At 43.4% G+C, this 17,435-nt stretch overlaps 1 protein-coding gene across 1 annotated transcript in view; it reads right to left on the reverse strand.

Moving 5' to 3' along the window:
- Positions 1-10,131, reverse strand: part of TNFSF8 (TNF superfamily member 8) — a 70,411-nt gene extending 60,280 nt beyond the window's left edge. Inside the window, exon 1 of the mRNA XM_089673520.1 lies at positions 9,923-10,131. Coding sequence (XP_089529646.1) covers positions 9,923-10,131 — 209 coding nt within the window. The remainder of the gene's footprint in view (positions 1-9,922) is intronic.
- Between the last annotated feature and the right edge of the window lie 7,304 nt (positions 10,132-17,435).

A 17,435-nucleotide genomic window follows, 5' to 3' on the forward strand; every position in this document is an offset into this window, starting at 1 on the left:
GAGGTCAGCAGGGCAGTGTACAGAGGTCAGCAGGGCAGTGTACAGGAGTTAGCAAGGCAGCGTACAGGGATCAGCAGGGCAATGTACAGGGGTCAACAGGGCAGTGTACAGGGGTCAGCAGGGCAGTGTACAGGGGTCAGCAGGGCAGTGTACAGGGATCAGCAGGGCAGTGTACAGGGGTCAGCAGAGCTGAGGACAGGGATCAGCAGGGCAGTGTACAGGGGTCAGCAGGGCAGTGTACAGGGGTCAGCAGGGCAGTGTACAGGGGTTAGCAGAGCTGAGGACAGGGGTCAGCAGGGAAGAGGACAGGAGTCACATTCGGCAGGGCAGAGGACAGGGCTAGCTTTAGCTTTGGGGGGGCAACTAAAATATGGTGGGGCATAGCATGCCCCCAGTACCCCCCTAGATCTGGCCATGTCTCATGTATGTATTTCCTCTGTGTTTTAGGTCTCTCTCACATTGGCGGTAAAAGTGGGCAGCTAAGCTGTGTTTGCAGCCACCGACCTGCATGGCACCAGGATACCATACGTTTTGGTGCAGCACAATTTTTTCTTGCCTGCCGTACTTTTCACACATTCCCATGCATTTGGGAGCCCATTGAATTTATTGGGCTATCAAAAATGAAACGCGTGGGAACTTGCGTTACGGTGTGAAGCAGCCCTTTCTCCATCAAACTGAAAAAAAAAAAGTTTCATCTTTTGTTCTACTTTAAGGCATCACATTTTTCCAATGCTAGGACCCAGAGGAAGGCAAAAAAAAATCTCTTATAAAACACAGACCAGTTTTCTGCAACAGGAAAAAAAATTAATGGGCCCCATATAAAAAAAAAGGTGAAGGGCTTGTTTAGAATTCTGAATGCCCTTGTGATCTGCTGCAGGGGTCAGTTAAAAGTTACGACAAACCAAACGCTGTTCGCAAACGTATTGCGTTTGCCCACACTGGCCCATGGTAGAAAGTTCCATGCTATGCGGTTGCCGCATTTTTCAAAAAGTAGGGTATGCACTACTTTTGGTGCCGTGCCATGCGATTTCAGCCCATTCGAATGAGTGGGCTTGAAATCGCATCGCGCAGAGCGCGTTCCTGTGCAATTCAGTTTTGACCATAGTGTGAACTGGCCCCTAAATTAGAAGCTCCTCAAGTCTAGTCCTTACCTTCTGATGTTAAAGTGTTACTAAACCCCCAACAGTACAATCAGTCTGTATATGCAGTAAAGCATGCTTGTTATACTCACTGTGGAACCTAAGGGGTTAATCCTCTGCATTGTGTAAAAAGGCTGTTTGATCCTGTCTTCTCTGATCCTCCCCTTCTTTTACTGTCCCCAATACATCTGCTGATAGAACAGAGCCTAGGAGGCAAGCTGCACATGCTCAGTTTGGTGTGTATTTCTAGAGAGGTTTTTTTTTTTTTTTTCTTGGGAGAGTGCATGTGATCAGCACAGGGCCAATCAGCACTGTCCAGACTGAGGGTCAGGGGTCCCGCAGGCTCATAGGACAGTGAGAGAAGAACGAAAACGCCTCCTACAAGCTTTAACCAGTGCTCTGCTGGACACTGATAGAAGTCACAAGACGGCTATATACTGCTGATGAGAAAAGGGATTTAGCAGTTGATATTTACTAAAATAATTGCATTTCCATGTTCTGTGTACTGTGGGAGACCAGATATAGTGAATGCAGGGTTCTGGGGAGAGCGATTATAGTGAATGCAGGGTCCGGGGAGACCAGATATAGTGAATGCGGGGTCCGGGGAGACCAGATATAGTGAATGTGGGGTCCGGGGAGACCAGATACAGTGAATGCAGGGTCCAGGGAGAGCGGATATAGTGAATGCAGGGTCCGGGGAGACCAGATACAGTGAATGCGGGGTCCGGGGAGAGCGAATATAGTGAATGCAGGGTCCGGGGAGACCAGATATAGTGAATGCGGGGTCCGGGGAGACCAGATATAGTGAATGCGGGGTCCGGGGAGACCAGATATAGTGAATGCAGGGTCCAGGGAGAGCGGGTATAGTGAATGCAGGTTCCGGGGAGAGCAGATATAGTGAATGCAGGGTCCAGGGAGACCAGATATAGTGAATGCAGGGTCCAGGGAGACCAGATATAGTGAATGCAGGGTCCAGGGAGAGCGGATATAGTGAATGCAGGGTCCGGGGAGAGCGGATATAGTGAATGCGGGGTCCGGGGAGACCAGATATAGTGAATGCAGGGTCCGGGCAGAGCGGATATAATGAATGCAGGGTCAGGGGAGAGCGGATATAATGAATGCAGGGTCCAGGGAGACCAAATATAGTGAACGCAGGGTCCGGGGTTTAGTAACACTTTATTGCAACAATAAGTATCAATTCTAAATGTAATTTATAAATGAAAATATAAATAAATATTTATAAATGTAAATATAAATTATAAATGTAATTCAGCAATTAAGAATCCCAGAACTCGCAAAAAATCACCTCTTCTCTGCATACCTAAGGAAGGTACAGAAACCCGCAGAGTTAGCAATTAAATTGAAAAAAAAGAAAAAAAGAATGCAATTCATTATTTATAACAATAATCCCACTTTGTGATTAATTTTGGTTTTATTTTTTCTAATTCATTGCTGTCTGATCCTGGTGAGGTTTAAATTTATCACAATTTGTTTTCCTTCTCTTTAATAGAATTTAAAATACAATTAAAACAAAATATCATTAAAAAAAAAACAAAAAAAACCCTTTTAAGCAATCCACAGCGCACAGCGGGGAGAATTATATATGCTTCTGCTGATTATAAGCTGGCGTTTGCTTTAAATCATCAGGAAAACAGCATGTGGTCTTGCGGGTTTCTTTTTGTCTCTTGTATTCATTTGTAAGCGAGAAGAAATTTGAATGCGAATGATGAATCAGGCAAAAATTGGGAAGTGATCCAATGCTAGAAAATGATCACACGGAGTCGCTTCCCTTTTTTCATTTTAAATGGATGTAGCCCCTTATTTTAAAAAACAAAAACAAAATAAAAAACATAAATGCCAGTTATCCTCAACCAGGGTTCTGTGGAGCCCTTGGGTTCCTTTAGGAGTTGCTAGGGGTTCCTTGAGCAATGGGCAATTCATGCCTCTCAGATAAATGACTAGAGACACCAATGATCCTTGTTAGCTATCTATAAGGGGGACATTCTTCCTATTCAGTGTGAATGTAAGAGACATTATTCCCACTGATCACCAGTGTAATGGGGCCCTTGCCCAGTGACTATTAATGTAGAAGGGTCCTTCTTCCACTGACCACCAATCTATGGTGGCTTCTCCACCGAATCCCAGTGTAGAGTGAGACTTTCACTGATTGCCAATGTAAAGTAGCCTTTCACTGACCACCAATGTAGGGTAGGCTTTCAGTGACCATCCATGTAGGGAAGGCTTTCACTGACCACCAATGTAGGGTAGGCTTTCGCTGACCTCCAATGTAGGGTAGGCTTTCACTGACCACCAATGTAGGATATGCTTTCACTAACCACCAATGTAGGGTAGACATTCACTAACCACCAATGTAGGGTAGGCTTTCACTGACCATCCATGTAGGGAAGGCTTTCACTGACCACCAGTGTAGGGAAGGCTTTCACTGACCACCAATGTAGGGCAGGCTTTACCTGACCACCAATGTAGGATATGCTTTCACTAACCACCAATGCAGGGTAGACGTTAACTAACCACCAATGTAGGGTAGGCTTTCACTGACCATCAATGTGGGGAAGGCTTTCACTGACCGTCAGTGTAAGGTAGGCTTTCACTGACCACCAATGTAGAGTAGGCTTTCACTGACTACCAATGTAGAATATGCTTTCACTAACCACCAATGTAAGGTAGACATTCATTGACCACCAATATTGGGTAGGCTTTCAGTGACCCCAATGTTGGGTAGGCTTTCAGTGATCCCCAAAGTAGGGTAGACATTCAATGACTATCAATGTAGGGTGGGCTTTCACTGACCACCAATGTAAGATAGGCTTTCACTGACCATCAATGTAGGGTAGGCTTTCACTAACCATCAGTGTAGGGTAGACATTTACTGACCCCGATGTAGAGTAGGCTTCCACTGACCACCAATGTAGGGTAGGATTTGACTTATCATCAATGTAGGGTACTCTTTCACTGACCCCCCAGTGTAGGATAATCTTTCACTGACCATCAGCATAGGATATACTTTGACTACCAATGTAGGGTGGGCTTCCACTGACCATCAATGTAGGGTCGGCTTTCACTGGCCACCAATGTAGGGTAGACATTCACTGACCTCAATGTTGGGTAGGCCTTTCAGTGGTCCCCAATGTAGGGTAGACATTCAATGACTATCAATGTAGGGTAGGCTTTCACTGACCATCAATGTAGGGTAGGCTTTCACTGACCATCAATGTAAGGTAGGCTTTCACTAACCACCAATGTAGTGTAGGCTTTCACTGACCATCAATCTAGGGTACTCTTTCACTGAACCCCCAATGTAGGGTAGGCTTTCACTGACCACCAATGTATTGTAGGCTTTCACTGACCACCAATGTAGTGTAGGCATTCACTGACCATCAATGTATGGTACGTTTTCACTGACCCCCCAATGTAGGGTAGGCTTTCACTGACCATCAATATAGGGTATGCTTTCACTGACCACCAATGTAGGGTGTGCTTTCATTGACCATCAAAGTAGGGTAGACGTTCATTGAACAGCAATATAGGGTAGGCATTCACTTACCAGCAATGTAGGGTAGGCATTCACTGACCAGCAATGTAGGGTAGGCTTTCACTGACCATCAATGTATGGTACGTTTTCACTGACCCCCCAATGTAGGGTAGGCTTTCACTGACCATCAATATAGGGTATGCTTTCACTGACCACCAATGTAGGGTGTGCTTTCATTGACCATCAAAGTAGGGTAGACGTTCACTGAACAGCAATATAGGGTAGGCATTCACTTACCAGCAATGTAGGGTAGGCATTCACTGACCAGCAATGTAGGGTAGGCATTCTTTCTTGTCCATTAACATGATTACTGTATTTCTTTTCATTTTCATTATTGAAAATAATTTTGTTGAACAGAGCAGCCCTGAGTGTCAAATATGCCAAGCATGCCACCTTTGTTATTCTTTTATTTATTCATAACTCACAGTTCATGCCATCGTACAATGCCACAGTACTCAATGTACCATGTGCTATAAATATAGTAGCAATTAGCAGGGGTTTCTTGAGACCTAAAGTCTTTTTTAAGGGTTCCTCCGTGTTAAAAAGGTTGAGAAAGGCTGATATATTGTGGTAAAAAAAAAAAAAAGTATTTTCCTATGTCAGTCCAAGTATTCTCCATGGACCTCAGAAAACAGCAATGTACAGTTTGGCCGTAGGCCATAGGCACCTAGACTGAGGAGTTGTTGGCAAATAGATACAAACTGTCAACGCACAAGTGATGAAAGGATACTATCCCGACTGTAGAGAAATGTCTATTAAAAATACATTCAAGCGTTTCCTTCTGTAGTAAATAATAATATCCACGGCTTTGCAGTGCTCTCCAGCCTGGGAATCTTTGCACAACTCTACGAAACAGATAGAGAGTGCACTGGAATCCGGTGATATCTTCCATAAAACTCCACTGTATAATAATATCCGATATTCACAAAGGTATTTGACAAGTCAGTATATAAAATGGTATAAAATCAATCCAAGGTTAGGGACCTTAGATTGCACACCCCTTGAGGGCAGGGACTGATGTAAATGTACAATATACAGTATATGTAAAGAGCTGCGTAAAAAAGGTTTCCCCTTGCCTCTTGTTCTGAAGACAACCCACAACTTTGGATTCCCCATCACCATCTTTCTTGGTGGCAATGGTCACCAGTACAAATATAGAGATGAAACTCTACAGGCAACAGGTAATTGGAAGATTTCCCCTTGCCTCAATTGTTCTGAAGACAACCCACAATTTTGGATTCCCCATCACTTTCTTTCTTGATGACAATGGTCACCAGTACAAACAGAGAGATGAAACTCTACAGGCAACAGGTAATTGGAAGATTTCCCCATGCCCTTTGTTCTGAAGACAACCCACAACTTTGGATTCCCCATCACCATCTTTCTTGGTGACAATGGTCACCAGTACAAATATAGAGATGACACTCTCCGGGCAACGGGTAATTGGAAGATTTCCCCATGCCCTTTGTTCTGAAGACAACCCACAACTTTGGATTCCCCATCACCATCTTTCTTGGTGGCAATGGTCACCAGTACAAATATAGAGATGAAACTCTACAGGCAACAGGTAATTGGAAGATTTCCCCTTGCCTCAATTGTTCTGAAGACAACCCACAATTTTGGATTCCCCATCACTTTCTTTCTTGGTGACAATGGTCACCAGTACAAACAGAGAGATGAAACTCTACAGGCAACAGGTAATTGGAAGATTTCCCCATGCCCTTTGTTCTGAAGACAACTTTGGATTCATCATCACCTTCTTTCTTGGTGACAATGGTCACCAGTACAAATATAGAGATGAAACTCTGCAGGCAACAGGTAATTGGAAGATTTCCCCTTGCCTCTTGTTCTGAAGACAACCCACAATTTTGGATTCCCCATCACCTTCTTTCCTGGTGACAATGGGCACCAGTACAAATAGAGAGATGAAACTCTACAGGCAACGGGTAATTGGAAGATTTCCCCTTGCCTCTTGTTCTGAAGACAACCCACAATGTTGGATTCCCCATCTCCTTCTTTATTGGTGACAATGGTCACCAGTACAAATAGAGAGATGAAACTCTACAGGCAACAAAAAAAAACTGACAGAGGGTCCAACCCTTCCCCACTCCACCCAACACTAAAGTACCATCATATGAATGCTGCTCAAAAATAACAGGATAACAATGGACAGTCCAATCAGTGTTTACTGCAATATTCAGCTCCAATGCAGACATTTTTCTCGCAGTACTTTTTTCTGCCACTAGATGTCCTCAGTCTGACAGCCAGCATCATTCAACTCACTTCCTCTGACCCCAGGTCATCCTGGACCCCCCCCATCCTGTGACTAGGCAGTGAAAGGAAAAACAGCCCAATGATGAGCTCATCTCTATATCACTCTGCTCTCTCCTCCTATCAAACTTCAGCCCTGCTATACAAAGAGTGCAAGAAGCCCAAAGTTGAAAGTAAACAACTCTATCTGTCCATCTATCTATCTGGTCCTGCGGAATTTTATACAGCGTATTGCAATGCACACTGAAAAAGTTGGAGTACAATAACCCCCGGCATTGGTGTCAGTGGACGCAACAGTAAACCCCAACATTTGTGTCAGAGGCCGCAATAATAACCCCCAACATTGGTGTCAGTTGATGCAAAATTAACCCCCAACATTGGTTTCAGCGTATGCAATAATAACCCCCAACATTGGTGTCAGTGTATGCAACAATAACGCCCAACATTGGTGTCAGTGGATGCAATAATAACCTCCAACATCATTGGTCTCAGTGTATGCAATAATAACCCAACATTGGTGTTAGTGGATGCAATAATAACTCCAACATTGGTGTCAGTGGATGCAATAATACCCCCAACATTGGTGTCAGTGGATGCAATAATAACCCCAACATTGGTGTCAATGTATGCAATAATAACCCAACATTGGTGTCAGCGTATGCAATAATAACCCAACATTGGTGTCAGCGTATGCAATAATAACCCCAACATTGGTGGCAATGTATGCAATAATAACCCAACATTGGTGTCAGTGGATGCAATAATAACTCCAACATTGGTGTCAGCGTATGCAATAATAACCCCAACATTGGTGTCAATGTATGCAATAATAACCCAACATTGGTGTCAGTGGATGCAATAAAAACTCCAACATTGGTGTCAGTGGATGCAAAAATAACCCCCAACATTGGTGTCAGTGACTGCAATAATAACCCCAACATTGGTCTCAGTGGATGCAATAACAACCCCAACTTTAGTGTCAGCGTATGCAATAATAACCCCAACATTGGTCTCAGTGACTGCAATAATAACCCCCAACATTGGTGTCAGTGTATGCAATAATAACCCCAACATTGGTGTCAGTGGATGTAATAATAACCCCAAAATTGGTGTCAGCGTATGCAATAATAACCCCAACATTGGTGTCAATGTATGCAATAATAACCCAACATTGGTGTCAGTGGATGCAATAATAACCCAACATTGGTGTCAGTGGATGCAATAATAACCCAACATTGGTGTCAGTGGATGCAATAAAAACTCCAACATTGGTGTCAGCGTAAGCAATAATAACCCCAACATTGGTGTCAATGTATGCAATAATAACCCAACATTGGTGTCAGTGACTGCAATAATAACCCCAACATTGGTGTCAGTGGATGCAATAATAACCCCCAACATTGGTGTCAGTGGATGCAATAATAACCCCCAACATCATTGGTCTCAGTGTATGCAATAATAACCCCCAACATTGGTCTCAGTGTATGCAATAATAACCCCCAACTTTGGTCTCAGTGACTGCAATAATAACCCCCAACATTGGTGTTAGTGGATGCAATAATAACCCTCAACATTGGTGTCAGAGGTCAAGTGTTAGTGCCCTTTTTAACATGCTCTGCCCCTTGGTGCTATTGGAAGAAACCTCTCTTTCTGGCAGAGGCCACAATATTATCCCCCAACATTGGTGTCAGTGAACACAATAGTAAACCCTGACATTTGCTTTCTTTCTTTTTCTTTCTTTCTTTCTTGCTTTCTTTCTTTCTTTCTCCGCAATATTATCCCCCAACATTGGTGTCAGTGGACATAATAGTAAACCATAACACTTTCTTTCTTTTTCTTTCTTTCTTTCTTTCTTTCTTTCTTTCTTTCTTTCTTTCTTTCTTTCTTTCTTTCTTTCTTTCTCCACAATATTATCCCCCAACATTGGTGTCAGTGGACATAATAGTAAACCATAACACTTTCTTTCTTTTTCTTTCTTTCTTTCTTTCTTTCTTTCTTTCTTTCTTTCTTTCTTTCTTTCTTTCTTTCTCCACAATATTATCCCCCAACATTGGTGTCAGTGGACATAATAGTAAACCATAACACTTTCTTTCTCTTTCTTTCTTTCTTTCTTTCTTTCTTTCTTTCTTGCTTTCTTTCTTTCTTTCTCCGCAATATTATCCCCCAACATTGGTGTCAGTGGACATAATAGTAAACCATAACACTTTCTTTCTTTCTTTCTTTCTTTCTTTCTTTCTTTCTTTCTTTCTTTCTTTCTTTCTTTCTTTCTTTCTTTCTTTCTTTCTTTCTCCACAATATTATCCCCCAACATTGGTGTCAGTGGACATAATAGTAAACCATAACACTTTCTTTCTTTTTCTTTCTTTCTTTCTTTCTTTCTTTCTTTCTTTCTTTCTTTCTTTCTTTCTTTCTTTCTTTCTTTCTCCACAATATTATCCCCCAACATTGGTGTCAGTGGACATAATAGTAAACCATAACACTTTCTTTCTCTTTCTTTCTTTCTTTCTTTCTTTCTTTCTTTCTTTCTTTCTTTCTTTCTTTCTTTCTTTCTTTCTTTCTTTCTTTCTCTTTCTTTCTTTCTTTCTCTCTTTCTTTCTTTCTTTCTTTCTTTCTTTCTTTCTCTCTCTCTTTCTTTCTTTCTTTCTTTCTTTCTTTCTTTCTTTCTTTCTTTCTTTCTTTCTTTCTTTCTTTCTTTCTTTCTTTCTTTCTTTCCTTTTCTCTCTTTCTTTCTTTTCTCTCTTTTTTGTGGTCCTAGGTGTAGGTCCATTTATCACCGGTACCTCATATTGTGTATAACTATCTTCTGAACAACCCATTATGTCTGCAGACAACTACAAAGGAGTTCAAATATTTGATAAAGATCCAAACCTACGTATATACAGTAGGAGCCCCGTGGCCCTATCAGGAGGACTCCCCTGGGTGCACGTCCCACCAGTTGAGAACAGACGATTGAAGTCACCTTGAGACCTCCATCAAACTGTACAAACACAGAATCCATTTGAATGACATAAGCTGAGAAACGAGGACACTTACCATTCGGTCGCCTAGTAAAAGCACCAGTGTGGTTGCTGTGCAGACTAGACAGAGTGCGCAGGCAGTGCTGCTGATGTAGCACAGGGTTCTCTTAATGGCACGCAGCTCACGGCTAGCAAGATCTTGTGGTTCCATCATTTTCAGCTTCTGAAAGTTTTCTGAGTTGCAGGAACTGTTTTGCAATACATACAGCTATTCTAGTCTCATCATATGAACTCCCACACTGCATGTTATCTACCCAGATCTATTGTCTGCTAGGAAGAAATCAAAGCATCTTTCCTTGCCTGGTTTCTCAAAACTTGTTCAATTTTAATATTAAAAAAAAAAAGGTTTAAACCCAAATGAACGCCCAAACTTACGCATCCAATGACTAAGCATAACCGAGAGCAGGAAAATTACGTAGAAAAAAAAAACCAGCATCCACGCACACATCGGTCATAAAAATGTGATTTTTTTTTTCCCCCATGTTGTTCCAAGTACTTTTTTTTTTTCCTACCCCATCTGTATTTGAAGTACAATTTTAACATCACATGTATGTTACAATGTTTGTGGACCATCACACCTATATGACCTTGGTAGTAATCCCATTCCAAAACATGGCCATTAATATGGCGTTGGACCCCTTTGAGGTTCTAAGAACCTCCACTTCATGGTCAGGTCAGGAACTGTTGTAAAATAGGAAGACCTGGCTCAGAGTTCCAGTTCATCCAAACGGTATTCAGTAGGGTTGAGGTCATGGTTCTGTTTTGGTAACTCAAGTTCCTCCACACCCTAGTTGTCAATCCATGTCTTTATGGTCAGGTACTGTTGTGTGATGGGAAGGCCTGACTTAGAGTTCCAAATCATCCAAATGGTATTCAGTAGGGTTGAGGTCAGGGTAATGTGTCAGCAACTCAAATTCCTCCACTCCATAGTTGTCAATCCATGTCTGTATGGTCAGGTCAGGAACTGTTGTGTAATAGGAAGACCTGGCTCAGAGTTCCAGTTCATCCAAATGGTATTCAGTAGGGTTGAGGTCATCGTTCTGTTTCACAGCTCAAGTTCCTCCACACCATAGTTGTGAATCCATGTCTTTATGGTCAGGTCAGGTACTGACGGAAAGACCTGGCTCAGAGTTCCAATTCATCCAAATGGTAATCAGTAGGGTGGAGGTCATGGTTCTGTGCTGGCGACTCAAGTTCCTCCACTCCGTAGTTGTCAATCCATGTCTTTATGGTCAGGTCAAGTGTTAGTGCCCTTTTTAACATGCAGGATGATGGTGATGAAGAGGAAGAAGTAGAAGAAGAAGAGGATGATGATGATGATGAAGAGGAAGAAGTAGAAGAAGGAGAAGAAGAAGAAGAAGAAGAGGATGATCAGCTGCAGTCCGGGCTGCCATGATTGTATTCAGATTCCCAGGCAGCCGGCATCCGATGTGTACATAGAAATGTTCCTACAAAAGGATGTAGATGAAAATATAAGCGAAAGAAATGCTGCCTGGGAATCTGAATGTGTGAACAGCAACCTCTCAGTATATTTCCCTGGCAATGAAATTGCACAAGCTGTGCAGAGCGGGCAACAACGAGGACCCAGGCCAATGGTGCCTTCGGAGAAGAAGCGCCGGATGTAGAGTTGCCTCTACATAGGGTTTTGGCCTTTAAATTCATGAATACAATCATGGCAGCCCGGACTGCAGCTGGCCTTCTAAGGTTGAGGAAATCCATGGATTGAAGCTTCATGTCATAAGACATAGGGCCCAAAGATGTTTTATATCGAAGAAACAGTACATTAACGGTGAGCCCCTTCAACAGAGCTGAGAATACTTTGCATTGTAGTAAGATCTGGAACGCCGGTGAATACCCGGTCCCTGCACAAGATTATAGAGGTCACTCTTGATGCCACGGGAGGGGTCCCAGTCTTGGCTCCTTTGCAGGGCTTTCAGGTGGGTTTGGATAGGTCCATAGGTGGGCTGAGTCACCCGTTGTCTTGATGACTCTGATCCATCCTAATGCAGGCCATAGATGGGTCGAAAATCGGCCGATTTTCGGATCGTTAGTGGGCGATTTGGTCGGCCGTTTTTCGGTGTTTTGGCCATTTTTTTTTTTTCTGTAAAGTTGGAAAAAAATCGGCCGATTTTGCCGATCGGCCCGATTTTCGCGGCAATAATGGGCAAATCGGTCGATTTTTTACCGATAAAAAAATCTGCGCATGAGCAGTGACCTGCAAGAGGAAGACAAAAAGAAGAAAAAGAAGAAGATGATGAAGATGATGAAGAGGAAGAAGAAGTAGAAGAAGAGGATGATGATGATGAAGAGGAAGAAGAAGTAGAAGAAGAGGATGATGACGATGAAGAGGAAGAAGTAGAAAAAGAAGAGGACGATGATGAAGAGGAAGAAGAAGTAGAAGAAGAGGATGATGATGATGAAGAGGAAGAAGAAGTAGAAGAGGATGAAGATGAAGAGGAAGAAGAAGAAGAAGAGGATGATGATGATGAAGAGGAAGAAGAAGAAGAAGTGATGAAGAGGAAGAAGAAGTAGAAGAAGAAGAGGATGATGATGATGAAGAGGAAGAAGAAGAAGAATAGGATGAAGATAATGAAGAGGAAGAAGAAGTAGAAGAAGAAGAAGAGGATGATGATGATGAAGAAGAAGAAGAAGAAGAAGAAGAAGAGGATGAAGATGATGAAGAGGAAGAAGAAGAAGTAGAAGAAGAAGAGGATGAAGATGATGAAGAGGAAGAAGAAGTAGAAGAAGAAGAAGAAGTAGAAGAAGAGGATGATGAAGAGGAAGAAGAAGTAGAAGAAGAAGAAGAGGAGGATGATGATGATGATGAAAAGGAAGAAGTAGAAGAAGAGGATGATGATGATGAAGAGGAAGAAGAAGTAGAAGAAGAAGAGGATGATGATGACGAAGAGGAAGAAGTAGAAGAAGAAGAGGACGATGATGAAGAGGAAGAAGTAGAAGAAGAAGAGGATGATGATGAAGAGGAAGAAGAAGTAGAAGAAGAGGATGATGATGATGAAGAGGAAGTAGAAGAAGAAGAGGAGGATGAAGATGATGAAGAGGAAGAAGAAGAAGAGGATGATGATGATGAAGAGGAAGTAGAAGAAGAAGAGGAGGATGAAGATGATGAAGAGGAAGAAGAAGAAGAGGATGATGATGATGAAGAGGAAGAAGAAGAAGAAGAGGATGATGATGATGAAGAGGAAGAAGAAGTAGAAGAAGAAGAGGATGATGATGATGAAGAGGAAGAAGAAGAAGAGGATGATGATGATGAAGAGGAAGAAGAAGTAGAAGAAGAAGAAGAAGAGGATGATGAAGAGGAAGAAGAAGTAGTAGAAGAAGAAGAGGATGAAGATGATGAAGAGGAAGAAGAAGAAGTAGAAGAAGACGAGGATGAAGATGATGAAGAGGAAGAAGAAGTAGAAGAAGAAGAAGAAGAGGATGAAGATGATGAAGAGGAAGAAGTAGTAGTAGAAGAAGAAGAAGAAGAGGATGATGATGATGAAGAGGAAGAAGAAGAGGATGATGATGAAGAAGAAGAAGAAGAAGATGATGATGATGATGAAGAAAAAGAAGAAGAAGAGGATGATGAAGAAGAAGAAGAAGAAGGATGATGATGAAGCAGGAGAAGAAGAAGAATGAAAAATTAGAGGAATTCCAGTACGGCAAAAAGTGTCCCTGCAGAGAGCTCCGCTATTTCTTTGACAGTTCTCTGACAGTTCCTTGACATTTACAGCGGTTGCAACATTGTATCTATTTGTTTCCAAATAAAAACATCTGTATCCTAAATGGAAACAAATAGATACAATGTTGCAACCTCTGTAAATGTCAAGGAACTGTCAGAGAACTGTCAAAGAAATAGCGGAGCTCTCTGCAGGGACACTTTTTGCCGGCTCTAGACGGGATGAAAATCGGCCAATTTTTTTTACCATTGATGGTAACGTCGGCCGCTTGAACGACCGATTTTTCGTTTTTTAAAAGAAAAATCTGCCGTTTTTCTCCCCATCTATGGCCTGCATAAGTCACACAAGAATAGCCTTTTTTTCAGACCTCTCTAAACTCATCAAATGGGAACAAGGCATTCTGAAAAAAAAGGTTGGTTGTGAATTTCTACTCAAAACAGCGTCCCTGCCAACCACGATCCCTGAATTACACCGGCAGGAAGGTCAGCTGATTGAGCCCTTATATTATACATGGAAAAGTGTAACTGGCCTTCGGTAAAATAATCTGTGGACAACTGTGTGTCACCCCTGGTAGACCTTCCAACGTACACCATGGCCTATGTTGGCTATGCCGAACTCCAGTCTTGATCTCGCAGGAAAATGATGAAAAGAAATGTTGACAGTGAGAATCAGAGCGATCAGTGATGACAGTCGTAGTTTTGGTGAGGCAAAAGGTGATAGTGGCCAACCTGTTATTAAAAATAGGTTGCCAAAACTGTTGGCTTGTCCAGCCTTGATTCACTTTCTGCACCTGGATCATCAACAAGAACCTCAATGTCATAGAGCCACTATGGTCAATTTTGGAGAACAAGGTTCAAGCTCAACAAATATAAACAAAAATATTCCCCCTGCGCTCCACTGGTATAAAGAGACACAACCCCAAATATATGCAAGCTGCTACCACCTATTCCCAATACCACAGGATGTATAACATAAACAACCAATATTGGTGAAGCGCTTCACATAAAAAACTTGACATATAAAACTTGATGTGTATAGTACAATGATATAAAATACATATAAAGTGACCACACTGTAATGGTAAACTAAACATACTAGTGCTTAATATTCCCCAAAAAATATATACCGTATTTTCCGGCGTATAAGACGACTTTTTACCCCTTGAAAATCTTCTCAAAAGTCGGGGGTCGTCTTATACGCTGGTATACGGCATGCTGACACTTTTTAGGGGGGCGGCGCAGTGCCGCCGCCGCCCCCCCTTCCAACGGAAGGGACACTAAGTACAGGGGTGGGCAGGGGCTGCTGTCTTTTACCTGGCTCCGGTCCCGCGACGATCCGGTCCAGGAAGCACGGCTGCTCCTTCATTCAGTTCGGCCACTGGATGTTCGCGTGGCTGCTCGGCTCCGCCTCCTCACCGGTGATTGGCCGCCAGAACTGTAGCTCAGGAAAGGCATACAGGTGGCCAATCACCAGCGAGGAGGTGGAGCCGAGCAGCCCCGCGAAAATCGAGTGAAGGAGCGGCCGGTAAGTGTGCCGTGCAGAGGTGCTGCTGCAACCACATATGCTGCCTGCAGCACCTTACTAGAACAGGGGTCAGCAAGTGTCAGTGGGAGGAATAGTGCCCCATCATTGGTGTCACTGATACCAATGATGGGGCATTATTCCTCCCACTGACACCAACGATGCGGCACTTTTCCTCCCCCCCCCACTGACACCAACGATGAGGCACTATTCCCCCCCCACTGACACCAATGATGGGGTACTATTCCACCCCCCACTGACACCAATGTTGGGACACTATTCCTCCCACTGACACCAATGATGGGACACTATTCCTCCCACTGACACCAATGATGGGATACTATTCCTCCCACTGACACCAATGTTGGGACACTATTCCTCCCACTGACACCAATGATAGGGCACTATTCCACCCCCCACTGACACCAATGTTGGGACACTATTCCTCCCACTGACATCAATGATGGGACACTATTCCTCCCACTGACACCAATGTTGGGACACTATTGCTCCCACTGACACCAATGATGGGGCACTATTCCTCCCACTGACACCAATGATGGGGCACTATTCCTCCCACTGATACCAATGATGGGACACTATTCCTCCCACTGACACCAATGTTGGGACACTATTCCTCCCACTGACACCAATGTTGGGACACTATTCCTCCCACTGACACCAATGTTGGGACACTATTCCTCCCACTGACACCAATGATGGGGCACTATTCCTCCCACTGATACCAATGATGGGGCACTATTCCTCCCACTGATACCAATGATGGGGCACTATTCCTCCCACTGACACCAATGATGGAGCACTATTCCTCCCACTGACACCAATGATGGGGCGCTATTCCTCCCACTGATACCAATGATGAGACACTATTCCTGCCACTGATACCAATGATGGGACACTATTCCTCCCACTGACACCAATGATGGGGCACGATTCTTCCCACTGATACCAATGATGGGGCACTATTCCTCCCACTGACACCAATGATGGGGCACGATTCTTCCCACTGATACCAATGATGGGGCACTATTCCTCCCACTGACACCAATGATGGGGCACGATTCTTCCCACTGGTGTGCATTGGAAGAGGGGTAGTCTCATAAGGCGAGTATAGCCCAAACACTACATTTTAACAGGAAAAGTAGGGGGTCGTCTTATACGCCGGAAAATACGGTAAGTGCCAAGTGCTAAAAGTGCAAAACAGGTCATGCAGTTGCTGACTAAATAGTGTCAAAATACAGTATATGCAAAGTAAAAATGATTCAAAAAGACATTGCACACTCTAAATAAAGTGACAAGTGCTAAATACGGGTATAAATATGGGTCAGAAATGAAAGTCCACAATAAAGTGCAATAATAAGTGCTTGACAGTTGATGTGCAAACAAACACTGCGATATCAGTGTTTCAATTCTTCACTCCAAACATGATGCGTGTTAACATGCCACACGTGTACATCTTAATCCAAAAGTGGCTAAAGTGCCTCCTCACCTTAACTATGTGACCCCTAAGGGCCACAATGCTTATATTGCTCCACAAAACTGGGAATCTCTGTTAATTGGCTCCTGTAGTACCACTCAGCCTCCTCTACCAGGTCACTTGTGCCCTCAGATGAATCCTGACGAAGCCACGTGACATCGTGGAGTAACGCGTAGAGCGCGGTGACGTACTTCCAGTTACGCATATCCGGTAGACGCCATCTTTGGACACCCAGCACTTTGCAGTACACCCACAGCACATGGGAAACCTGCTGTATGATACCTGCAAATACTGTGAGTGTTCTTTTTGGCTTGTTTTTATCTGCTAATGGAATAAACGGCATTTCACTATGGAGGCTCTCCTTGTCTACCTCTCTATGGCCTGGTGATAATCCTGGGGTTGTTACCATCTGAGGGCACAAGTGACCTGGCAGAGGAGGCTGAGTGGTACTACAGGAGCCAATTAACAGAGATTTCCAGTTTTGTGGAACAATATTGCTTTAAGCATTGTGGCCCTTAGGGGTCGCATAGTTAAGGTGAGGAGGCACTCTAGCCACTTTTGGATTAAGATATACATGTGTGGCATGTTTGGAGTGGAGAATTGAAACACTGATATCGCGGTCAGGGGCGGACTGACAACTCATGGGGCCCCCAGGCAACAGGGGGTCATGAGGCCCCTGTGTCCTTGCCCAAACTCAAAAAAGCCTATGAAAAAGGTACCAGGGGCATCTCATGGGGCCCCCTACTGACCCCGGGC

This window comes from Staurois parvus, unplaced genomic scaffold, assembly GCF_062004578.1.
Source record: "Staurois parvus isolate SC_StPar_1 unplaced genomic scaffold, SC_StPar_1.0 ptg000140l, whole genome shotgun sequence".
Lineage (NCBI taxonomy): Eukaryota > Metazoa > Chordata > Amphibia > Anura > Ranidae > Staurois > Staurois parvus.